At 38.7% G+C, this 26,441-nt stretch overlaps 3 protein-coding genes across 7 annotated transcripts in view; 2 read left to right on the forward strand and 1 right to left on the reverse strand.

The window, feature by feature from the left end:
• The window catches only part of LOC114475167 (clathrin heavy chain 1-like), a 48,882-nt gene extending 35,648 nt beyond the window's left edge, over positions 1–13,234 (forward strand). For 2 of the 4 annotated variants that reach the window (XM_028465799.1, XM_028465798.1), the window contains 9 exons: positions 22–294; positions 1,956–2,273; positions 3,571–3,702; positions 3,792–3,902; positions 3,982–4,152; positions 4,974–5,195; positions 6,473–6,493; positions 8,698–8,773; positions 12,065–13,234. In XM_028465799.1, the coding sequence (XP_028321600.1) occupies positions 22–294; positions 1,956–2,273; positions 3,571–3,702; positions 3,792–3,902; positions 3,982–4,152; positions 4,974–5,195; positions 6,473–6,493; positions 8,698–8,773; positions 12,065–12,198 (1,458 nt within the window). In that variant the 3' untranslated portion in view covers positions 12,199–13,234. The remainder of the gene's footprint in view (positions 1–21; positions 295–1,955; positions 2,274–3,570; positions 3,703–3,791; positions 3,903–3,981; positions 4,153–4,973; positions 5,196–6,472; positions 6,494–8,697; positions 8,774–12,064) is intronic. The other 2 variants (XM_028465800.1, XM_028465801.1) reach the window with 1 other exon arrangement.
• A 3,218-nt stretch (positions 13,235–16,452) lies between these two features.
• ptrh2 (peptidyl-tRNA hydrolase 2) lies at positions 16,453–19,949 on the reverse strand. 2 transcript variants are annotated; one of them, XM_028466763.1, is made up of 3 exons: positions 19,864–19,949; positions 17,930–18,060; positions 16,453–17,153 (listed from the first exon to the last, which is right to left on the reverse strand). In XM_028466763.1, exon 3 carries the CDS (start codon positions 17,141–17,143, stop codon positions 16,628–16,630), a length of 516 nt encoding a protein of 171 aa, XP_028322564.1. In that variant the 5' UTR covers positions 17,144–17,153; positions 17,930–18,060; positions 19,864–19,949; the 3' UTR covers positions 16,453–16,627. The 2 variants fall into 2 exon arrangements, with proteins under 2 accessions (XP_028322564.1, XP_028322563.1); XM_028466762.1 differs by lacking the exon at positions 17,930–18,060 and having other exon boundaries at positions 19,864–19,934.
• Positions 19,950–20,584: 635 nt separating this feature from the next.
• atp5l (ATP synthase, H+ transporting, mitochondrial F0 complex, subunit g) lies at positions 20,585–25,390 on the forward strand. Its single transcript, XM_028466687.1, has 3 exons — positions 20,585–20,745; positions 21,051–21,211; positions 25,211–25,390. Exons 1-3 carry the CDS (start codon positions 20,694–20,696, stop codon positions 25,307–25,309), a joined length of 312 nt encoding a protein of 103 aa, XP_028322488.1. The 5' UTR covers positions 20,585–20,693; the 3' UTR covers positions 25,310–25,390.
• Positions 25,391–26,441: the final 1,051 nt, after the last annotated feature.

The following is a 26,441-nucleotide window of genomic DNA, read 5'->3' on the forward strand; positions in this document are numbered from 1 at the left end:
CAACCTTCATGTCTTTTTCAGGTGGGAGACCGCTGCTACGACGAGAAGATGTACGAGGCGGCTAAACTGCTCTACAACAACGTGTCCAATTTTGGCCGTCTGGCGTCCACTCTGGTCCATCTGGGAGAGTACCAGGCGGCTGTGGACGGAGCCCGTAAGGCCAACAGCACTCGCACCTGGAAGGAGGTGTGCTTCGCCTGTGTGGACGGAAAGGAGTTCAGGCTGGCTCAGATGTGTGGTCTTCACATTGTGGTGCACGCTGACGAGCTGGAGGAGCTGATCAACTACTACCAGGTGGGAAAGGGTTCAACCCAGATATTTATACCAATTCTTCCATGTTTCATAACCACTTATCTGCTCTATCGGTACTTAGAGCCAGGGTTGGGATCAATTCTAATTGTGTAATCGATAATTAATTACAATTGACGTGATTATAATTGTAATACAGAAAAATTTATTTTTGTTGTAATCGTAATTGAAATATAAATGACTTCATACATTTGACTTTGTAATTGTAATTCTATAAAAACTGTCAATTACAATTTCATTAAACTCAAAACTGGGGAACCATGTTGCTCTTCTATGGCTTACACATACGTAATTAGCAATCAATAAAATGCGTTGCATCAACTTGTTACGGCAAGATTTGCGGTTGACCTCATTTGGAGACATGATTTATTGCTCTGGTTGAATGATGGAGTCCAGTCGGAGCATTGATGATTTTATAAAAAAGTTTATTCTAAAACTAAGTAAAAAAAAAAAAAGACAAAGATGGAACAAAAGTAGTGACCGTCCGAATTGGACGTCCGAAAGCAGAGCCGCTCCCTCTAACAGTTTCAGCTTAAGGTTTTATACAGATAAGAAAAAGGTCCCTGAGAGAAAAAAGGGAGGGAGTCAGATGCTCCCACAGTGGAAAAGTTTGAGGATGATGAAGACGTGTATAATTATGAGGAAGATCTGGCGCCACTCCTATCTCCTTGATAGTGTGTGCGCTCGTGTATATCTGCATGTGAGCAGAGACTCTGGCCTTGGCAGAGACTTTGTGTTGCACTGAGTACAATACGATCTGTTTAATCATGATTCAGCTGTTCAAAAGTGTAAAGAGTAATGGAGTCATCATGTATTAAAACATGACAAATTGTACACATGAACATACATTTGACGATATGATGATGAATATAAAAATGGCCATAACAAACTCTTCCCACTATCTGTTAGTTTTCTTCAGAACAATTTCACTATTTAATTTTAATTTTCAAAAAAAAATCTAATGGTATAGTGACACAAAAAAAGCTCAGACGCCCACACCAAAAATATTAAAAACAATATTTTAATTGATAAGGAAGCCAAACAAGGTAACCAAGAGATGAAAAGCAACTTGGATGATAGATAATATTTTTTTTTGTGAATTTTACAGCTGATTTAAGACATTAGTCAAAACTGATTCATTACCATTGGAGATGCTAACCTAAAGCTAACGCAACAGGAAGGTTATGTTTTATGGAGTTATTTATTTAACACTCAGTAATTGTGATTAATTAAATTTGAGCTTTAGTAATTGAAAGTCACTTACAATTATGTTCTCAGAGAAAAATTACAATTCTTATTTTAATTATAATTAGAAACAATGCTGGTCACCGTAATCATAATAGAGTTGTAATTGAACATGGATAATTGATGACATAATTGCAATTGAAAACTTCCACAGTGAATTTATAGACTATAAACTTAACAAAGATGTTTTTGAATTGTGGAAAGACAATGAAGTGTTTCAGAGAACATGCAAACTCCACACATGAAGAAAAACACTACTTTTGTAGGTGTGATGCAACTTTGCAAACCACTACTCTTGTTGGTACATGGCGAGACAGAATTAGTCCATCATCAAATGCACCCTCATACATTTGGTTGATCCTGCAGATAAGTCACATTTTGCTCTGATTGTGTGGTTTCAGGACCGTGGTTACTTTGAGGAGTTGATCACCATGCTGGAGGCCGCCCTGGGCTTGGAGCGCGCTCACATGGGCATGTTCACTGAGCTCGCCATCCTTTACTCAAAGTTCAAGCCTCAGAAGATGAGAGAGCACCTGGAGCTTTTCTGGTCCAGAGTCAACATCCCAAAGGTCCTGAGAGCAGCCGAGCAGGCCCACTTGTGGGGCGAACTGGTCTTCCTCTACGACAAGTACGAGGAGTTCGACAACGCTATCATCACCATGATGAACCACCCCACAGACGCGTGGAAGGAGAGCCAGTTCAAAGACATCATCACCAAGGTCAATAATGAAGACTTAAACCACTAGCTTCCTTTAGAAATGTATTGCTTGTGTTGTTTTGATCTAATGTCACGATAACCCATAAATCTGCTGGAGACAATACTTTTTTTTTTAAATCTGATGAAGGCATAGTGTTGCTAATGCAAGTTAATGTTAATGCTAGCTAATAGTAAGGTTAATGTTGGGCATATGCTAGGTTAATGTTAATGATAGTAATGCTAATGCTAGTTAATGTAATGTTAATGCTAGTTTAATTTAATGCTAGGTCAATGCTAATGCTAGTTATGACCAAGTTAATGCTAGCTGATGTTAGATTAATGTTAATGCTAGGCTAATGCTATGTGAATTTTAAGTTAATGCTATGTTAATGTTAGGTTATTGCTAGCTAATGTTTGGTTAATGCTAATTCTAGGTTAATATAATGCGAATGCTAGGTTAATAATAATGCTAGTTAATACTAATTTAATGCTAGGCTAAAGCTAATGCTGGGTGAATGCTCGTTAATACTAATCTAATGCTATGTTAAAGTTAGGTTAATGCTAGGTTGATGCTAGCTCATTTTAATGTTAGGCAATGATCCATTCCTGTAAAAAAAGATGTAAAGGGTTAAAATTGCCTCTCGGAAGTTTATTTTGATTTCCTCTGTAAACTATCTCGTTGACATTGTCAAAAAAGTTTTGTGCATTGCATTGTGGGATGTGGTGTCTCGTAGACGGATGCATAGAAGTATGTTTTACTATATTTTTACCATTATTTCTTGTTTTCCTGCAAAAACTCTGTCAAAGTGACATCCTAACATATTTCTAGTGTTTTTATAAACTGAAAGTTGCAGGAAAACACTAGTAGATTTTTATTTTGGGGTTTAGACGGAAATCAAAGTGGAATATCTCGTGGAATGAGGTGATATCACGTGGAATATATGGAACTAAAAATGCTGTCAAGTGAATCACTGTCCTCAATGTCAGTAGAAACAACCCACAATGCAGTGCATAAAAACTTTTCCGACAGTCAGTAAGACTTTTCACGGTGCAGATGAAAACACGCTTTTTAGTGGCAATTTCAAGCTTTTACATTTTTTTTGAACAAATGATCTTTGATTTATTGATATGTGGCCTACATTATGTCTTTATCTTATAAAAATGATCTTGTCCAGCAGCTTTTAGGTGTAACTTTGATTTATTTCTGATTCCTTCTTGTACCATTTTGTAATTGTATGTAATTTAAACATGGCATACCATTGCAGTAGGTTTTTTTTGGTTTTGCTTCCTGTGACTTAACAGTTGTTTTTTGTCTGTAGGTAGCCAATGTAGAGCTGTACTACAAAGCCATTCAGTTCTATCTGGAATTCAAGCCCTTGTTACTGAACGATTTACTCATCGTGCTTTCACCCAGACTGGACCACTCGCGTGCCGTCAACTTCTTCACCAAGGTGTGCATTAATCCGTCTCAAATTATATGATTGACTACAGAATTTGCAGGTGATTTAAACTGAGTGAGCACTAAACACTTCTGTTGCAGGTAAAGCAGCTGCCCCTGGTCAAACCATACCTACGATCAGTACAGAACCACAACAACAAATCAGTCAATGAAGCACTTAACAACCTCTTCATCACAGAGGAGGATTACCAGGTATGGATATCCGTTGAAAAATGTATGTAATGAAAGAAAGGAAGAACACCTCGCTCAGGTGTTTTTCACTGCTTTTTAGGCACTGAGGACATCAATAGATGCCTACGACAACTTTGACAACATCTCATTGGCTCAGCGCATGGAGAAGCATGAGCTGATTGAGTTCAGGAGAATCGCTGCCTACCTCTTTAAGGGGAACAACCGCTGGAAGCAGAGCGTGGAGCTCTGCAAGAAGGACAAGCTCTACAAGGTGTGTGTTTGAAGTGTGTCAATGACTGGCAATTAGGGATGGGCGAAAAGACTAAAAAATGTATCCTGACAATTTCTGATATTTATCACAGTAATAATAAAAATGACTATAAATATAAACAATAAATGAATACATCATCACTAGAATCTGCTTTAGTAATAGCATTTACACATTAAAAAAGGCTTCAATAGCTGCTGACTCAATTAGCTTATGGGCTGATATTTTTGGAATATTTTTGTGCATGTGGGTCAATTTTAGTGTTATTGTTTTAAATGAATTTCTTTCCTCATTTATAATGAAATTCCGTCAACGTGTTTGTGGGAACTTTGGGTGGATCTATATGTCTGGTCTTAACCTAGTAGCGGTCCATGATGTATCGCAGCACGGCAGCTTCAGGTAGTTCTGTGACGAGCAGCGCTGTCTGTGTGTGAGAAGTGGGAGCAGTGGCAGCAGTGTGCACCAGTACTCTAGAGAATAATAAGTTGACAAAAAACATTTGGCCTGTGGAACAAGGTTTTTAGGGGCATTCTTGGCTAAATTGAGGCCAAATGCCTGTGGCCCTTGCTAATTTCAGACACTGCCCACACTTGCATACGTCTTTCGAGTGTGTCGCGCACTTACAGGCGTCATCAATGAGAATTTATCGTTTCTGTCGTGGGATGACATATTCTTACCGGTGGGAATGTTTTTGATGATATATCGTGAACGAAAACTCATTCTTACTGGCAATCATTCTTTAGTGTGCTTAACCCAGCTGCTCAAGCTTTAAATCCACGTGTTGCACCTGTTTCTAAACCCAGTGACTTTCCTCTGTCCTGCAGGATGCCATGCAGTATGCGTCAGAGTCCAAAGACACAGAGTTGGCCGAGGAGCTACTGTCCTGGTTCCTGCAGGAGAACAAAAAGGAGTGTTTTGCCGCCTGCCTGTTCACCTGCTATGACCTCCTGCGGCCCGACGTGGTGCTGGAGACGGCCTGGAGGCACAACATCATGGACTTCTCAATGCCATACTTCATTCAGGTCATGAGAGAGTACCTTAGCAAGGTGGGTGAAGCACAGAAATCCCAGAGAACATAAGAAACAATCCTCCCCTGGTTTCCTTCCAAGGACTTTGTAGTAGGGCTGCACGATTATGGACAAATTAATAATCACCATTATTTGGATCAATATTGTAATCACCATTATTAATTATTATTCATCCTGTTTGGGAAAACATCCGTATTTTTATTTAACTGCCTTTTAAAAAACTTTGTGTTCAGTTTAGAGTACAAAGGAAAAGCTTTAAACAAGAATAATGATGAATACAAAAATGTACCCAATAATTTACTATAGGATAACTTAAAGCTGCTCGATTATAGAAAAAATAATAATCACGATTGTTTTAGTCATAATTGAAAACATGATTATTTGTCAACCACAAAGTTATTTATTTTTTGTACAAAAAAGCATAAAATATATTCTTTAAACATGAATAAAATCCTTCAAACACTAAAATCAAGTCCCGTATGTTCACTTTTGCGCAAAACAAAACACTTCTTGCACGTGAAGTCTTTGCTCAAGGTCTTCATCAAACCCAAAGTGTTCCCATATATGAGAATATATGGGATGCATTTCTCCAGCCATGTTTCAAGACCACTAGCAACAACTTTCCTCGTGTTAGCCTGCAGGCTAGCTTTAGCTTTGAGAGGGGCGGAGGGGCTTGCATTGGATTAAACTTAAAGTTAGTATTAATAATCTGTGTTCCAAGCTTTATTATTTGTAGATGTTTGAAATCGTGGAAGTTTGTTTTATTTAGCAAATAAAACATGTAATATAAAATAAAAAATATATAATTATTTTTAATAATTTTTTTCTCGATTCTGTTATTTTTGAAGTCGTAATAAAATTTTAATTAATTGCACAGCTCTAGGATAACTATATATGCAAGAAACACCAGCCTGTTTATTATTTTCTGTGTTTGTCTATTGGACACGGACAGAGAAGCACCATTGGCTTTAGCCTTGATGCATTTATTGTATTTGAGTTTGTGATGTTTTTTCAGGTAATTAAACAGATTAGTTGTTTTATACCTGCATCACAATTCTAACTCTACTGTACTCTTTACATATGACTTTTTCTTGTTAAACATCACTTGCCCTGAACCTGAACAAGTCCAGACTAGGGATGCTCAGGTTAATTTAATCATGGAAGCCAAAATCGTAATCACGATTAAAATTTAATCAATTGTGCAGCCCTACTTTGTAGATTTCCGTGAGTCCAGTGAAACATTCCAAACATGTGTAAACCCTCCACGTGTAGTTTTTGCACCTCTTCTCTTTCAGGTTGATGCAGTTAAAGAACAGGTGAAAGTCAAACTGTCTTGGCTCTAGTGTTAGTTGGAAAGATTGCAGCCCCATGTGTGCATGGTGTTAATGTGGAAACAGCCATGTGGTGAAAGGACGTGCATTGTGTTATAGAACCTGCCTGAGAATGGAGGAAGTGACGCAACTAAGCACTGCATTGTTAAATAGTTCATATAAAATACTTACAACACAAAGGATAATTTTTAAAATAGTGAATTTGTTTGGTTTTAATCAGTCCCTCCAGAAATTTGCAATGTTGTGATTGCAACTAAAAATTCAGCCAATCTCTCTGAATTCTGCATGGCCGCCCAAAAATGTCCAATCACCGCAACCATCACACAATTTTGACTAATCTGACTAAGCTCAAAGCCTTCTGCCCCGGTAGGTCATCATGTACGTCTACACACTTCTAAAATGTCAAAACGTTCTTATTTACTAATGAATATTAGACCTAAACATCAAGATTTGCGTGAAGGTGGAGGTCAATTGTTTTGCGCCGTGTGCAATACTGTGGTGAAACAAATGAAAGTCATCACTTGACTGGGACTTTCCTCCATCTAAACATGCTTCAGAGAACATTAGAAATACAACTATCAGTCACGACAAGTAACCATGACTGAAGAAGAGTCATTCAGATCTTCATCTAATAGTGGAAATATAGGTACAGTAATAAAGGATGGACTGTAGTTTGTGTGTTTGCAAAATGTCACTGAGGGATACAGAGGTGATTTTATACCTAATATGTGTAAACTGATCTGTTTTTGGCAGCTACAGTAATTATCAGTTCATATTTGATCGACAGACAGTATTTATAAAATATGCTCTTTTTATTTCTGTACACATCAGTGAAGATTGTGCAGGTTGTTACCTGCACTGTAGTAAACGTTGCCCTTTCAAAGGGTTGCAATCCTGCATTGTGGAGATTCTAACAGGAAAAGTAACATTATTTGATTATGAGAACTTAAACAGCTCGTGGTGGAGAAAATCGATTATCACAATTTTATTATTGACGATTATGAATGAATTCTTACATTTCCTAGGATCAATTATTTACATTTTTAAAATGTAATACAAACCAGGCGGGTCCTCCTTTTCCACCTGTCATGCAGCGTTTAACCACAAGACGGGCGCCAGGGGGAGTAACCTGTTCTCCGGATGCCGGCGCATCCGCCACAAGGTGCTGTGAGGTGTTACTTAAAAGAATAGTCAAATAATTCAACAGCTGACTGATGTTAAATAGAAGATTAATAAAAAATCCAATCGATAATCATTAATAACTGAGAATCGATTTGTAATAGAATCGAATGAGTCAATGTACCATCCCTATAAACAACCAGTTATTCTAGGTTTAATATTTTCTGGACTGATGACCTTTCAAATGTGATTAAAATTATCCTTACATTGTTAAATTGTGAAAATGATTCCTTTTCTGTGTTGTTATGGAAGAATTCAAAGGCAATTAGTTGCTTTTCCAACAATAAACATGCAAAGTTATGGTAAACAATAAAGCCTAAAAATATGCAACATTTGCAGCAAATTCTTGAAAAAGCTACTGTAAAATCGGGTGTTTTTGGCAACAAAAATGGCAGAAATTTGGCGTGAAATCCTGGAAGGACTGAATAAGTGAATGATTGCTGGTGGTTGAGAAGAGTTCAGCTCATGTTCTACGACTGCTGGTTTGATGCCTGTAGCTTTGGTGATGAAAGGTGCATGTGGAAGACTTTAACCTGCCTCAGGTGTTCCTCCTCTAACTAAGCTAAAAGTAGAGCAGCGTTGAAGTAGAAAACATAACAGCACAAATACTGTATGGCATGTTGGTCCCTTTGTTCATGTACTGCCTGCTCAAGTACATTTAACTGCTGCTACATTTTATGATAAATAAATGTTCGTTATCTTTTTTACTCCCTACTTTGCAGCTTTTCTACGTGTCGCTCACAAAACGGCAACAGATGTTGAAAAGAGTTTAAATGTGCAAAGTTTTCTTCCTTTATTTTATTGTTCAGACCAAAAATTGTCAGTGTCTTTTTTTCCAAACACCAACGTTTTCTAAAGTCTGCTTCACTTTTCTTATCTTTGAAATCTGCACATGCAGTTATGTCCGTTACGACTTTGCTGTTTGAGTATAACTTTGAAGCACAAGGTTGTTTTTCTGGTCTGACACACCCTGTGTTTGTTCTAAATGTACACATTTCTCTCCACTGCAGGTAGATAAACTAGAAACCTCAGAGTCGGTAAGGAAAGAAGAAGAGCAGGCGACAGAGACGCAACCCATTGTCTACGGTAATCATTCTCACCTGTCATCCGTTTCTCACCACCTTAGCCATACCAGAGGAAAAGGAATGTTGTCCCTGAGTGGAATCCTTCACATCTGCACACGTTAACCCTTTAAGCACCAAAGTCCAACATTTTAAGAAGGAGCATTTCTTGATAAAACGGTAAATTAAAATACAATGGTCAATTTTTTTGCTCCTTTGTACATAATTGCAAACACCTTTTAGTTTCCATTAAAAAAAAAAGCCATCTAGAGCTTGTTTTTGTTTTTTTAACCGAGTTATAAAACCAACTGTGAATCCACACTTTGAGCATTTGGGTGAACTTCTGATTCAATTCAACTGTATTTATAATATAGCACTAATTACAACAATATATGTTAAGGTTTCATTTAGTCAGACAACGTTCTTTTCCGTAAATGTGAGCTCCTGACATGTTTCAACTGTCGACTGCCAGTCTTCCTCAGATGTGATTGCTTTGATATATCCCTACGAGTTCTTTCATAAGGAAAACATCAAAACATCTTCTGAAGGCTTTCATGTGTCCTTATGAGTTTGACGGTGTATGAGGGCCACATTAAAATAAAGAGATTAAAGCTGTAATATTTTGAGATTAAAGTCGTATTTTTTTTTTTAGAATACTCATCATTTTATGAGAATAAAGCTGTATCTTTAATAACTCGTAATGGTATAGCGCTGAGAATTCTTTGTTGAAGTGAAAGCAACTAACACAAATGGCCCTGAGGTGAACCACTTCCATCCAGTTCCTACATAAAAGAGGCTTTTTGCTCCAAATCAGTCATGTGCAAAGTGTTTTAAAGTCCTTAAAGTGATAACAGTGGTGATGATGGGCCTAAAGGCTCAGTATTTCACCATGTGTAAAACCTAAAGAGAAATATAATCTCACTAAATGCTCGAGTGACCGCATCACACACAAGATCCTGTTTGTATTTCAATTTTATTCTTATAAAAGTATGACTTTATTCTCAAAATATTACAACTTTAATTTTGTAGTGCTCGGATTTGTTCAAATATTGATTATGGCCCTAATATGCAGTCGTAAGATTTTGTATTTTTCTCAACATATCTATTGTAGAAACGCGATATCAATATTGTATCGACCGCGATTCCCAGCCTTACTGTATATACCGTATTTTGCTGCGTATAGGGTGCTATTTTTTTTCTTTAAAGTTCAGTGTGCGGCCAATGTGACAGTGTGCTTTAGGTGTGAATTCTTTAGTCAGTCACACACGTGTCCAGTGAAAGCTGGTGTCTGGAGGCATAATACTGTATTACTGACCGTCACCCTCTACAGCAGAATGACTGAACTGTAACAGTCACTGAACATCACGGTGAACTGAACGTTCAGAAACCAGCTTCTTATAATGTGGGGAAAGTGATGCTCTTACAGCTTTAATAACTCAGGACGGAGGCATCATGGTCCGTATGCAGGACGGGGTCCGATTGTGGAGGGCAAATTGCGTGGGAGCGAGTCACGGCAGAAATCATACATCTGTTGAATATTTGTTTTTATTTATATATAAAATATGAAAAAAGTCCATATATATCGACCCGATATGTCAGTCGACTTCTATGGCGCGTATGCAGCGAATAAAAAGTACATTATGGTTAAGATCTCATCCAGACAGCATGTGCAGACAAAGTTTAAAAAAAAGAAGAAAAAAAAGATCTCATCCAGTTTTTAATAGTAGGAATTAATAAATGCCATAAAGTTGTCAAATCACTGCATTAGGTTTATGAGGAGCAATTACACACAGGACTGTGACAGGCTGATGTAACTGACACACACACACGGGGGCACACACACAGAGTGCTGAAACACTCTGGGTAAAGTAATCAGCCGGTTTATGATAGAAAGAAACAAACAGCATAAAGTTGCCAAATCACCACGTCATTTGGCATTAACGAGGCTGAGCACGGGAGCAGAGGGTGTGGTGTGTATCAGTCTGGTTCCAGTAAAACGTGACCATAAAAAGCTGTAAATGGACAGATATGCAGACGCAGGGCAGTGAGGAGGAGGCTTTATGTGTAGATGGAAACTCATCGATTGAAACTGATCATAATACAGTAGTCCCTCGTTTATTGCAGGGGTTATGTTCTAAAAATAACGCGCAACAGGTGAAATCCGCAAAGTAGTCAGCTTTATTTTTTACAATTATTATACATATACATTTTATAATATACAATATATAATATACATTTTAAGGCTTTAAAACCCCTCCCCACACACTTCATACACTTTTCTCAGACAGACGTCATCATTGTGGGTTTTGTCGGGGAGAAAACTTGCAAACATACAGCACTTCAGAGTGCGCAGGATCTAAAAATGTCCCCATTCGCCTCATATGTGAGTTTGAAGCGAAGCCCCACCCCCCACCAGCAACACATCCAACTCAGTGAGATTCACTGCCTGCTGAAGTGAGGAGCTGTACTCCTTTTTCTCCTCTCATAAAAAATAAATCACCAGTGAAAAAAGCCGGTGTGATTAACGGCTAATGCTATCCTAGCTCAGTGCTACAGATAGAGCTTTTACCTGCTACCACCACCTCCTCACTGATTCTCCTCCACGCCAAATCTGTCCTGGTCCGGTTCCGGTTATAAAGACCGTGTCCTACAGCTCCAGGTGGTCACACACAGCTTCTACTCCATGATTGAATGGGTGAACAGACGGTGTCCGTGTTGACAGCCTGACGTCATCATCAACAAATGACGGGCGGATTGGGCCGCATCGCCGCACAGGAAAGATTTTGCATCTGGACCGCGTCTATCCATTGACTTTGTATGTAATCTGGACGTATGGACATTTTGTGACGCATCCTGTGTGAACGCAGCTGCCAATCATGACGCAGAACACAATGCACATTCATACACTGTAAAAAAAAAATGCATGCGAAATTGCGCTGTAAAAAAAATCTGGGAAACACCAAGGCCGCGAAAGGTGAACTGCGTTATAGCGAGGGACTACTGTACACGGAAACCTCAGTTAACATGAGTACATCTGCCTGCCTACCCGCTCGTTCTGATTGACCGAGTCTTTTGAAGGACACCCTCATCAGCCAATAGGGTGTGGCCTATGTCACAGAGCAGCCTTTCCGTGGATTTTTTTTTTTTAAATTGCGAAATTATTGGAATGCGCCAATAAAGCAGTGCGTTTAATAGCCCAAAAAAAATCCGGTACATACAAGCACTAATAAGCTCCTTTTTTACTTTTTTTCAAACAATAAATCATAAAAGTGATTAATCTCTGATTAACTGTGTGTGTGTGTTTTGTGTTGTGCAGGCGCTCCTCAGCTGATGCTGACAGCAGGTCCCAGTGTCCCTGTCCCCCCCCAGCAGGCCTACGGCTATGGTTACCAGGCACCTGCTGGTTACGCCCAGCCAGCCGTTCAGCCAGGCTTTGGTTATGGAATGTAAAGGTCCGGAGCTCCGTCTCCTCCACCTCCTCCTACGGTCCTTCACCTCACCATCACACATTCTGCTCCCAGCAGAGGGCAGGGATAACGCAACGTTTGGGGTTTACTTTTTTTTTTTTTATTTTCTTTCCATATTTTTAAAAGAAGTGCTATGAAGGACTCTTGTTTGAATCACAAAGATTAATTTTCTCTCACATTCCGATTTGATTGGATTAATTTTCTTCATGCCTATTTTATTTGAAATGCTAAATGGTTTATGTAAAGCAGTGGGGGCTCGTGGGAAGAGCTAGTCCTCTTCTCCGTTTAAAAACAAAGGTCTATCGTGAAGCGTTTGATTTGCACTCTGTAGTGAGAAAAAAAATAATGTAGACCCTCCTCCTCCTTTTCATGTGTGTGAGCAGCTTCTTCTTCTTTTGTCTGACTGTAAAATGCATTTATTATTGTATATTAAGACACAAGAACTTGCAACATTTTTCCAGAAAACGAGCACCTCCATGACCGCAATCCTCAAACACTATGTCATAGCAGTCACACTTTACAATCTGAGGGCTGTTCAAGGAGTGTTTCACCTCCGATTTACAGGGAAGTTTGATTCTTTCCTGCAAAGCCTATGCAGAACTCTCCGATCAAAGTCACTCTGATGAAACGACGTTGACGCGCACACGTCTCTGCGACCGTGGGACCACGTGGCCTCAGGAGGAAGTGCAGAGCCGGGTGTTTAGCGCTAACACACTGCTAACACGCTGCCGTTTGTTCCTGCTGGGGTTCATTGACATGTACACCAGAGATTAGTCACTCATTCCCGCTCAGAAACACTCGCAGCTTGTGTTGCTCATTTGAAAGTTTCAACAAAGACGAGTGTGTGTGTGTATACAGCAAAATCAGTCATATACACCTTTGAATTTATATTATCTAAATTACCTTTTAGATTTAAATCGTGCACTTAAAAGTACTCAACTGTGCACATGGAGGATTCTAATGAATTAAACAGCAATTTTGTTTTTCCACTTAATAAATAAATGCTTCTTGTTTGTCAAGAACAGTGTGGTTTGTGTGTGTGAGAGACTGTTGTGCGCTACAGCCTTGAAGTAGAAAATGTTTAGTCAGAATGCATTAAATTAGGGATAATGATGTGTGTAACCATGTGGTGATAAAATAATGGCCTTGAAGCTACAAAGAGTGAAACCAACTCCTGATAAAGAGTTTCTGTTGGAACAAAAGCTCAATGTGCCTCAGTTTAAAACCACTGCAGGTCTCACATTTGATTCAGGCATAATTTTACCAATAGAGCAGGGGTTCTCAACCTTGGAATTAAGGCCGTTTGGTTTCGTAAGACACTGGAAGACGGTCTTCAGATGTCATCAAGAAAACAAGAATATTTTTTGAACATTTTGAGCAAATTTTTTGACTATTTTCATCACTTTTTCTTGCCATGTTTTTTGCTCCGTTTAATGCATTTTTGCTAATTTACATTGCTGCCACTTCATCAAATTTGAAAGGCTTTTTTGCACATTTCTTCCACTTTCAAGACATTTTTGGCACTTATAAATCCTTTCCACCACTTTTCCCACCTAATGTCATATTTTGAGCCTTTATTGTCACTTGTAACCTATTTTCACCATATTTCATGTTTATTTTTTAATATTTTAACCACATTCACGATTTGTCCTGTCCGTTATTTGCTAGTTTCAACTGATTGTTCCAATATTGACTATTTGAGCCCTTTTTTTTTTACTACTTTTTTTGGCCACTCTAGTTGGCAACTTTTAACCAATTTCTGTGTTTTTTTAAAAAATCATTACACCACCTTTATTTTTTTTAAACAATTTTTGGCCACTTTTAACCCATTTTATTTCTGATTAAAACAAGGATTTATATCTCTAAGATGACTAGTATATACTATGGTGCATATAAACTTCCTGGATAACAGTGGCTATTATTCAAATCAATAAATAAATGTGGTTATCACAGATTCATAGAATAGACCATCATTTTACTGACTTTATGGATAAACCCCAAAAATCTCTCCCCTTTATTCCTCCTTATAGATGACCCTGTCTCCACGTGACTGATCTTCAGTGTTCATGTGCGTGTTCAACAACCTTCAGGTACAGTGGGGGTCCCTGGAACCTTTATTTTGGGCATCGTGGGCTGAAAAGGTTGAGAATAATTGTAATAGAGGATTCTGTGTCTCTGACTTAGTGGAAAGGCTTTCAGGTGGCTCTTTGTTTGTGCTCCAGTAGACCTATACAGAGGAAGGTCCATAAAGACCAGGATAGTTCTTTAGTCCGGTGTGGTACAGTTATATTGGTCTGCACAAATCTGACCTCGACTTTTGGGTTGAATTAAAAATGGATAAATTGAGTTAGACCTTCCTGTCTAACATCTGTCAGCTAGAAGAGATTCATGGAGAACAAATCTCCATGAATTCGAAGACAGAGGAGTAAATACTAAAAGTGGTGGAAAAAAAATACAAAATAAACTTAGATTTATAACGCGGAAGTCATGGACAAAAATGTGTCTACGGATTGGACGTTTGACATTCAAAATGTGTCAGATCAAAGTAAACTTCCTGAAAAAAAGTTGGGAAATATAGACCACAATTCATATCTTGATATATTTTCTAAAAATGGTGATACCATATAAAAATCCATATTTTTAACTCAGTCTGACCAGAAACACAACTCTGAGTTAAATTTGTTGATGCACAATGAAACATTACCTTATGTTCTATTTCTCGTGTTGAAAGAAAGATCAATAATCAGAATTTATCAATATTTAAGAATCAGTTTGAAATTGAATTGAAGCCTCAATAATCAGAATGGAATCAGAAAGTTGATTAACCAGCCCTGGTAAATAGAACATAAAGGCAGCAGTGTGACTTAATTGTATAACAGCACCATCTACTGGTGAAAGATAGAAAGATAAACTAAAGCATCATTTTTCACATCAAATTGTTCTTATATTTTCTGTCTAAAACTGTTCAATATGCTAAATATGTTTGCTGTTGTATTTTAGACACTGCTGTTCCTGTGGGAGTGGCCTTAAACGCAAATACACAAAACGACTCCAAACACAGTCACACACAATTACTATAAATAAATAAATAACTATCACAAGACAAAAAAAACAAACAAACAAGACAGCCATCAACATTCTCCACCAGATTGATTCTCAGAACTCTCAACCTTTTCCTAAATGTCCTAAATCTAAGAACTTAAATGTATACATGAGAGAATATTATCACATCAGAATACAAAAATTACTATTTTAAGTGGTTTCTAAGAAAAGCTGTCCCCTCTGAAGATACCTCAGAGTAAAAACGAGTTCTGATGAACTACGGCCAGGCCCAAATAGCACGCACCACGTTCCCGAGAATTTAGTGAAATGACTCGGTTCCACCAAGTAAAACAAATGAAACAGTGCGACTTATAATCGTAATCTACGTTGAATTGCCTTTGAAACAATATATCACACGACTATGTTCCGATAAATTTAGAAATGACCGGAAAAAGGTAATTTTTAAAAAGTCTCCTCGACGGTGTTGACATCCGCTCATAGAATATCAATGTGAAATTACAGCCCGATTCAGTGGGCCCCACATGGCACATACGAAGTAATGGTCCCCATTCATATATTGGTATGTATCAATGATTCGGTACCACCAACTGTCACAATATTTGACTCGCAAATAAATAAGAAATCAACACTTTTTTTTCCTTTTGGGGCCCCTTGGGGGGAAAAACAATAATTGCGTGCTTCTCATTTTCAAACTCCATCAAGATATTGATACCCTGAAGCCACACACTGAATTTGGTTATCCTATCGTAAATGGTTTCTGAGAAAATCTGTCCCCTTAAACTCGGACAGAGCTCAAACCTATATCCCCCTTCCACTGGCAAGGGATAATAATCAGAAACCCCACAAGACGACAAAAATACCACTAAAATTACAAATCATTCAAAAAGGAAACAAAACAAACATCCACAAAATGAAAAATACTATACAAAACTAATATTCACACGCCTTGAAAAAGACACAAAATGACAACAAAAATGCCTTTTTCTTTCCTGTATTAATGCTTAGATTATTCATTACTTGATCATGTGACCCTCGCATAATTGTTTTCAGAGAAACAACTACAGTATCTGTATTGATAATATTCAGAATTAGCTCTAAACACACACACACGGAGGGTGAAATAAAGTTCACAGCCACACAGATGTTGCTGTGTAAATGCACATTCACTGAACTGTTTGATGATGAAGTTGTTCTTTATTTTCCACAGTCCATTTTTTATTCTGATCCAGATGTTTTTTCTGTTTCTGAGGATCAGAAACTGTTGGTTAACGTGTAATTTGATGGTGTTTAACCATCACAGGAAGGATGTGTGTCTGTTGTAGAAAAATATAAAGTCACCATCAGTAGTTCTAGTAGAGCTTTAATTCTCCAGTGACGCTGTCGACCAGGTCCGCGGGGCCGGGGCCGACGCCCAGAACGGTGCGTGACCCGGCAGCAATCTGAGTCCTTCCTGCGTCCTGGATCAGGCTCACAGGAAGCCCCACTTCTTTGGCCCGGCTGAGCAGGTCGATCAGGGTGTCTTCATCAGGGGCCTTCACCACCACCTTGGGCTGGCCACAGTACTCCCACTGTTTCAGCAGCTCTGGGTTCCTGCGTTGGACCTGCTTATACGCCGACACCGCAGCGTGAGAGCACTGTGCCGCCACCTTCCCCTTCCCCATCTTCAAGTCGTTTCTCACCACCAGGATCATTTTGAACTCGCCCCCCTCACCCATCACGTTGGCTTCGCCCAGGCCGCCTCCCATGGCTGTCATCAGGCTCTTAGACGAGGGGCTGAAGCGTCCTCTGAGGTGCCATCCCAGGAGAAGCCCACACCCCAGACCTGCTAGTACACCCAGGCCCAGAGGAGCAGACACCAAATCCATCCTGATAACACTGGAACCACACACAGGAGAACACATGTTTACTTCTTACGTTTATTCACGCAGAAAAATCACGTTGAGAAAATAATGCTTAGTAAGGCAAGATCAGGGGTTTCAATGAACTCATTTCAGTTCAGGGGCCAAATACGAATCTGATCTCAATGGGCCACAGATTACAGGGTGGAGAACATGCAAGTTCAACATTAATGTGCTATAGTTTGCACTACCATGTAGAATTCATTAAGTATTTAAAGCACCAACAAGGCCTCATTTGTACGTACTGCGTACGTACAAATGAGCAAAGTTTGGGATTTATAAAAAAAAAAAACCTGGCGAGATAATGTGCGCACCTCCACAGCAGCTCTGACCCCGCCGTACGCACAAAATCATGAGAAACCCGAAACTCCGACGCCAACAGGAGAAGGATAAAATTAATAACAGCTCTGTGAAATTTTATTTATTTATTCAGTTTATTTCCGACATGGTTTCATTCACAGAAGTTTTGTTAGTCTTTTTTTTTTTCTACATTAATTAATAGAATTTGTGTGAAATAAATGAACACATTTTCACAACACATTATTTGAAGGATGCATTTGCAAAAACGAAGGAGATAAAAATGATACTGACGCCCGCAGTGAGGGAGTGACGTGCGTGCGCCTACAAATAGTTTTACATGAATAATAATAATTGGAATGAAAATCACATGATCATTGTGCATAACTGGCGATCAATTGGCTACAACACCTGTAGCTGTTACAAAAAGGAACACTCTAATGTGTAAAGACGCACAGTGGCTTATCTGGCACTGCTGGAGGACGAGGTGCACGGGATACACCGGAGGGAGAGGATCTTCAAAGACCAGCCAGATCTGTGAGCCTGAGCTCCGCCCCTTTCCTCCACCTGTTGAACAGACGTTCTTCCTATGGAGAGTGACCCACATGTTCTCCTCCGCTTTCATGTGTGATTGTTTATTTTTCACCTGTCACAGTCTGATGAGGCAACGCAACGTGATCTGCCTTTCTATCATTCCTAATGTTCACTGTCACCACATTACCCTCTCCTGCGTGTGTCCACCTCAACAATTAATACCTCACATTGAGTGCAATTTGTTTTGTTTTTTTGCTCGTGAAATTCGTATTAATGAAAATTCATTTAGGGCGTTCACCGGACCTTTTATGGGCACCAAATGGGCAGAGCAAAGTGTTTCTTCACATGTGCCGACATTCGAGTTGATTGGGATTTAGAAACGGAAACAGGCGTGGGACGTACGTGCGCTCCCTCGTTTATAAATTGTAAAAAAAAAAGATTTGTACACACTTCCTGGTTTTTAGCGTACGCCAGCTGAAGTGTGCTTAGCTAGGCACACTTTTAAATGAGGCCCCCGGGCAATATATCGAGATTCAAGATACATTGAGATATCTATTTTGTCAATTTATAAAATTACAATATTGCGTATAACAGTGGTGTCAAACTCATTTTAGTTTAAGTGCCAAATATAAAGTAGTTTGATCCCAAGTGGGCCGCAGATTTTAGGCAAATTTTGTGAGCAATTTTAATTTAATTTGGGGAAAATGTAACATAATTTGAGGAAAATTAAGTTCTTTGATCAATTTGAGATGTAAAATGACTACAGTCATGTAATAAAAGCATGGGAAAATTGCACATCACCAAATATTGTGGCGTTTCATTGAATTTGTGTATTTGGAAGGGCTGAGAATTACTGAAACAACTGAATTATTTGGGAATTTTCACAATGATTTGTTTTTTTCTGTCTTTATTTACTTTCTCCTGCAGGCCGGATTAGATTGTCTAAAAGGCCAAATATGGCCCCCGGGCCTTGAGTTTGAAACTTGTGGCCTATAACGATTATTTACTATCTTATTTTGTATTTAAATATTTGTTTCAGGAGTTTTATTTCTCAGAACAGCGTGAAAAGCTCAGTTAGATGAATTTCTGAGTGTGTCCCAACCCAGACCTTTCCCTAAACAAGCCACACTACAAAACTCACTCACACATGCTGTCCCTTAGAGAAAAAGACTTGTCACATATGGTGCAGCTGTTTGTTAATAAATGTGCCTGTGCGGCATTTTGCATCAGCAAATTCAACCCAGAAATGTCATTCTGCTAAGACTGTAATGAGTTAGAATGATCAAAATTATTTTTACAAATTGACATTAATAATGACTCATGTGATGTAAGCATAGGAAAACTGTGATCCCTGCAAATATTGAGGAGTGTCATTTTTACTTTCTCCTGCGAGCCAAACTTGGGCCGCGGGCCTTAAGTTTCACATTAGTCGCCAAGACAGTCAGGAGCTCCAACAAAACCAACATGATATCAGAAATATGAAAGTACCAGTTACTAAAAAGATCAATGTTTAATGACGCACATCATTATCTGTTTACCTCTGTTTAGACTACTTTAACACCTTTGTCTTCAACATACGGATAGCTATAACAGTAGCTACAAGCTAACACCTGTGGAGGCTAAGTGTTATTATTAATAGTAAACACTCCACTCAACAGTTTTCTCAATATTTCTAAATTCACCCTTTCATGGTTTGTCAAAGGTAACTTTATAAGCTAACACGCTAACCGACTCATTCTGCATGTGAAACTATTCCAGTCAGCTTCTTGGTCAAAAAAAAAAACTTACTACAATAAATATTCTAGTGATTAATAACAAGATAATACCAAAAAAAGAAAGAAAAAACCAGCTCGTACCTGCGGATCACAAAACAGTTACACACGCTCTCAGCAGGAAGTCTTTCTTCTTCTTCTTTTTCAGAACTTCCGGCGGTTTCCAAACAACTATGATGTGCATTTCCGCCTCCACTGGTCCGGAGTGAAATATAATACAATACAATACAATACAATACAATACAATACAATACAATACAATACAACATATTTGAATATAATATAATATAATATAATATAATATAATATAATATAATATAATATAAACTATATCAAACATTGGCAACTTTTATCACCGAGGGATCCAAAAACATCTGATCCGGCCGGCCATGTTATAGAATAATAACCAATTTAAACATGAATAAAGGAAAGAAGAAAGGTTTCTGTATGTGTTTTTGATTTGTTTGTTTTTGTCATCCTATTGAGTCTTTTTATGCGATTCTCAGTGTTTTTGTAAAATGTTCTCTTATTTTGTGAATATTTTTCATCTATTGTCATTGTTTTTTTGTTTTTTTGGAGGGGTTAACTCAAATTTTAAGTGTTTTGTTTACCTATTGTGTATTTTTGTGTAATTGTGTGTGTTTTTTTGAGTCATTTTGTGTATATTCATTTAAATATCATGATATCTTGTCGCACGATATATCGGCCCAGCTTTACCAGTTAACCATGCCTGATTTACCTGATATACCCTTATGGCCACACGATGGCAGCAGTTAGCACAAATGCCTGCAGTCGATCATAGAATTCAAGGGTGTTTCTGTTCAGGCAGTGCGTTGGCCAGCTGCTGTCTTGTTGGGGTCCTTCTGGAGGTGACATTCACGTTGCTAGCTTGAAGCTCACAGAAACCCTCCGAAATGGCTCAAGCTGTGCAGAAATTAGTGGCTAAAGTCCCCACTTTGCTCGGAGGTGAGTTTATATGTCATTTGTTCCCAGTAGTTTCTCTGTAATGTGAAGGGTTGAGGTGATACAATAGTTACTAAAGCTAGCAGGTATGTTGTCCGATGTCTAGCAAAGTTAATGAAATAATCTTCGTTTTCTACATTCAGAAGTTCATTTCTTTAATTTTTCATATATGTGTTGGATCCAGATGACAAAGTGCATTTTGAAACTTTGTTTTTTTGCATTAATATTCCTCCGTAAACGGAAGAAGCTAGGTAGCTAATGCTAATAGCCGGTCAGGATTATTGATGTATTGTCTTTTCTCTTCTCAGCCGCTGTCACCTATTCCAAACCTCGGTTAGCGACCTTCTGGTACTACGCCCGCGTGGAGCTCGTCCCCCCTTCGCCCGCTGAGATTCCCAAGGCCATCGAAGGAGCCACGAACCTTATCAAAGGTTTTCAGACAGGAAAACTCGGGCAAACCACAGTCAAGGTACGTGTGGAGCTCAGTATACGCACTACATGACAGAAATATACACAACAACAACAACACTACCCTTATAACTCCAAAGACACAAAAAATGATGCAACAACTACAAAAAAAGCACAAAAGTGACAACAAAAACAGTCAAAATGACATAAAAAATGCACAGAAATACTAAAAAAAAAAAAAAAACACACAAAATTGCAGCAAAGACAGAAAATCACAACAAACTGTGTTAATCACCGGGGATACTAACCCTTTACCCCCAATTTCCACTGGATGCGGATCCGCTGCGTTACGTCTCCACCACACCACCGGACCTGATAGGTTTTCACTTTAGCCTATACGTTCATTTCCACCGGGTCCGGTGTCATGTACTGAGTTTACTTCCATACTGAGATTATAATCTTAACTCTAACATAAGCCATTATACAAATAAAACACGTGTTCGTTCAGTTTGAAAACAAAAATTTATAATATTATTTAAGCAAAAATTCATTTTTTGGTAGTGTGGATGCACAAATACAATCTCAGTACGATGTGCACTCAGTACATGACACCGGTGCGCTGCATATCTGCTCCGTCCCAGCTCCGACAGTCCGGAGCCCTCCAGCAGAGATACGCAGGACTTCTATTTCTGGCTGATGCCGGAGCACGACGCAACAATTCAGCACAGAGCAAAGGCAGTCAAACAGGAAGTTAAGCACATATTAAATATTAAAACATCCGGTTACTTTTCAAAATGAAACACATTATATTTCATCATATCTCTTCTCTGTTGGCTGTAGCTAAAAATATGGCTAGGAGAGCAATTCTATCCATAGGTGACGGTGGTTCACACTCCAACAAAGTTTTTATTAAATTTTAGAATACTGTAGATATTATGTAACCAATTGGTTAATAATGAATGGGTCAATTTTTCTTATTTATCTTTATTAATTTGTTTTCTCTCTTTATTTATTTATTTATTTTTTTCAAATTATTTTATTCAATCTATTTCCCTGGCTTTGTTAACCACATAAATGCCGGTCTATCTGTACAGTAGTCCTTCGTTTATCGCGGGGGTTACGTTCTAAAAATAAGTCGCAATAGGCGAAATCCGTGGTGTTCAGCTTTATTTTTTACAATTATTATACATGTTTTAAGGCTATAAAACCTCTCACCACACACTTTATACACTTTTCTCAGTCAGGAATTCACATTTCTCTCTTATTTAAACACTCTAAAAGTTCAAGCCTTCGTAGATTTTAAAACAAACCTGTTTTCAAACGTACAGCACTTCTGAGTCACACTGCTAGCGATCAGATATTGATGCCGAACGCATTCAGAGTCTTTGTTGAAGATGACGTCACGTCAACACGGACACCGGTCTGTTCATCCATTCAACCATGGAGACTGGACTAAGAAGGATTAGGCGTGGAGGAGAATCAGTGAGGAGGTGGTAGTAGCAGGTAAAAGTTATCTCTGTAGCACTGAGCAAGGATAGCATTAGCCACTAATCACACCGGCTTTTTTGACTGGTGGTTTATGTTTATGAGAGGGGAAAAAGGAGTACAGCTCCTCACTTCAGCAGGCAGTGAAACTCAACGAGTTGGATGTGTCGCTGGTGGGTGAACGCAGTATTAGTCAAAACGCAGAACACAATGCGCGTTCATACGCTGTCAAAAAATGCTTCCAAAATTGCACTAAAAACAATCTGCGAAATACCGAGGCCACGAAAGGTGAACCGCGATATAGCGAGGGACTGCTGTACTTGTTTGTGAATATTGCTGCTCCTTATTAATGTATGTCAGTGTAATTTACTATTAAAAAAAAATCATGATATTATGTAAATATCGTGAGAACTCCTCGATCTTGTGGCGTCAACCGGAGTGCACCGTGGCACACTCAAAATGCAACCGGTGGGGATTGCCGGACAGCGGAGCCAAAACGTGGCAGAGCAGAGACGTATCCTGTGGAAACCCCGGGTCACACACAAACCTTTCAGGTCCAACAGGTGGATGATATGATCAGGGCTGCTACGGTCTGTTTAGGATTTAATCAATTTTGTAAAATGATATGTCACATCAATGAAACCTAAAGTTGTCATGTGGTGATTGTGAATCGTGTTGAGCATGTTTTTACAAAAATGAAGGTTAGGGTTTTCGGCAGGAAGTTTGAACACCCCCCACCCCCTTCTCTGAGGGCTAAATTTAAGTTGTTCTTTTTGTTACATTTCTTTAAAGCCAAAAGTTATTTCTTTTGAATTGGTGAATAACTTTCTATTCAAAGACTTTTGAAATTTAAATGAGGACTGTTATGGACAAACCCCTTCCCCCACACACACTTGTTCATTTTATATTTATTTATTGTTGTATTCAGTTGATAGTTTTTGAAGCACACCGTTTATATTGGACTATGATTATGGGTTACAGAGAGGAAGATGCACATGGTGGTTTTAATCGGGCAGAAAAAAATACCTAAAGAAAGACTGTCTCTTTAAACCCGAACACGTTTCAATGCAACAGTATTCATATAAGTGCGCACGCATGTAGAATCAGGAGTGTGACGATTTCTCGATTCTGCGATATATCGCGATATACCTTTTTTTTTTTCCCCCAAAACCTTTTGTGCTTTTTCACTAAAATGTGCAGGTAAGTCTTCACAGAAATTTTGTCACTGTTGTTGAAGGAACCAATTTATTGTTTACTGGAATATTGCACTATAATGATGTCACTGGTAAGAAAGACCCTATTGGAGATACTTATTCATTTACATTGTTATGTTGACACTTATTTACAGAAATGTTGCACTAAAATAATGTCACTGTTCATAGGACACTTTTTCAATTTATTGTTTTTCAGAGATATAAAATAAAAATTGTATTTTTTCACTTAATCTTTTTTTTCTTATGTCATAGATTATTGTAGATTAATTTCTGACCAATCTATCGATAATCGCAGGATCGTCATATCATAAGATAATTGTTATCGTGAGCTTTGTATCGCGTATCGTGAGGTACCCAGAGGTTCCCACCCATATGTAGAATGTTCCGCTGTGAGTTATAAACATGAGGAGCAGCTTCATGTGTCGCTACACGCTACTTCCCTATTGAAGCTCTGTTTATATTGGACCAAGCGGAGGATCACACAGGCAACATTGGGGACAGCTAAGTGGCTGCAGCGGTCCTCGGGGCCTTCAGGTAAAGACGGGAGTGTCTGAGCAAATTGCCTGTATTAAATAGATGTATGTGTGTCTCGGTTATGCAGATTAAAAACGAGTATCTTTGATAAAACCTGCCAGGGAGCAGGACGGACAATGTTGCCATGGTAACAGACTCGGAGAAGAACATACCTCGAACATACTCAGTTTGAACATAACCCGCTTTATGGAATACCCTCAGAACTACGTCTGAAGCAGAGCGCCTGGTTTTATAGTGCGCGCGCGCACACACACGCACGCTCCTGTGTCCAACAACCCGCTGAAACAGACAAATATCCGCTAATAAAGAGAAAGTATAAGGACCGCGTCACTCTGCTCTTTTATCAGACTCTCCCTTCACCTCTGTGCACAAATGCAAGTGAAATACTTACAATATAGAGCTGCTTCTAGTTGGTGCATTATTTTAAAAACAAAACAAACACTAGTTGTAGTTCAGGGTTTTCATGATGAAGAAATTTGTGAAACAAATGTTGCTACAATACAAACGGTTAGATGTTGGTTTGATATATCTGTTCAAGTTTGTTGTTAATATTATTATTATTATTATAAGAAATGAAATTGGAACATTTTGAGATTTTATGATTTACAATTTATTACCACACAAAAGTACCACATGAATAGTATCAGTAAATGTGAAAGGTACCCATCCCTACACCACTTGACTTTTAAAAGGTTTTAAGAAATGTAACCTTTTGTAAATGTTAATTCTACATTTTATTGCTCTTCAGAAATGTTTGAAAATGAAAGCAAATGCCTGGTGAGGTGAGGTTTGTTTTTACAGCTTGTTTGAACTGTGTGTGCTGACAGGAAGCTCTGAGGAATGGACTCGTGGCCACTGAGATTCTGATGTGGTTCTACATTGGAGAGTGCATCGGTAAAGGAGGAATCATTGGCTACGATGTCTGATCGTTGATTGTCACTCACTCTTTTCTTTGCTCAACTTTCTGCCACAGTCCATGAAAATAATAAATGTCTATCGTTGAAATATTCTGTCTGCATTTCTTTTCTGCTTCCAGGTATTCACAGGATTACCTGTGCTTAAAAAGCTCACAGAAAAAAAACGACCATTTTACTTCCTCTGTTTCATCCTCCATATTTAAATGAAACCATAACATATTAGGCTTGGGAGGTATCCAAATTTTGATACCGCCTCCCTATTTTACCGTGGTATACGGTATTACCGTGACTAATTAAAAAACGTAAGATGTATGACGTAAGGCTCAGGGTGCGTTCACACCAAACGTGACTGTGCGTGTTTGTCTGTCTGTCTCTGTGTGTCTGTCTACGGAGCCGCGTGACAGCGGAAAGAATTGATCGCTTCTTTTCCTTCTCACTCCGGCCGTATGTTTACACTTAACAGCGCCGGTTTTATGGTTTAAATTATCAAATTCCGGAGTTACTAAAGGATGAGTTCACTCAGAATGGCTTGTTCAAGAAGTTAAAGCTGCAGTTTGTAGAATCATCTCACTGCTCCGTTTTTTTTTTTTTAAACCGAAACTGAGCCTCCCTTACCGGTATATTTTCTGAACACTCTTAGTGACTTTTTTTCTCAATATGGACAAGTGACAAATGGACTTCATCAAGTGTTATTGGAGATTTTTATGGTATTTTAGAGACTGACATGAATGTACGCATCACTGCTGCTGTCAGCTCCTCTCCACCATAAGCTCACAGAGGCAGCTGGGATCTCTGACTGCCGCTCTGAGCGAACCATCACTCCGCTTCCAGACCTTGAATAAGCTTCTCTTGGTTTACTGTTCTCACTCTCTCTCTAATGTGTGTGTGTGTGGTGGACCCTGCGCAGTCACGGGGAAGTGCATTGAATTTTTATTTTTTTTAATGACTTGAAACTGATACCGTTGCTATTTTTATGACCCCACGGTATACGGTATTACCGCCCAAGCTTATAACATTAAAAAAGTTGGAAAAACTTGTAACTGGAATTATTATGCGTAAGTCAATGGCACATCAAAGCAATCAGCAGATGCCTCTGAAGAAGACCAATAATAAAATAATAATCAAAGTAAATTTCCTGAAA

The sequence above is a fragment of the Gouania willdenowi genome, chromosome 14 (assembly GCF_900634775.1).
Source record: "Gouania willdenowi chromosome 14, fGouWil2.1, whole genome shotgun sequence".
Taxonomy (NCBI): Eukaryota; Metazoa; Chordata; class Actinopteri; order Blenniiformes; family Gobiesocidae; genus Gouania; species Gouania willdenowi.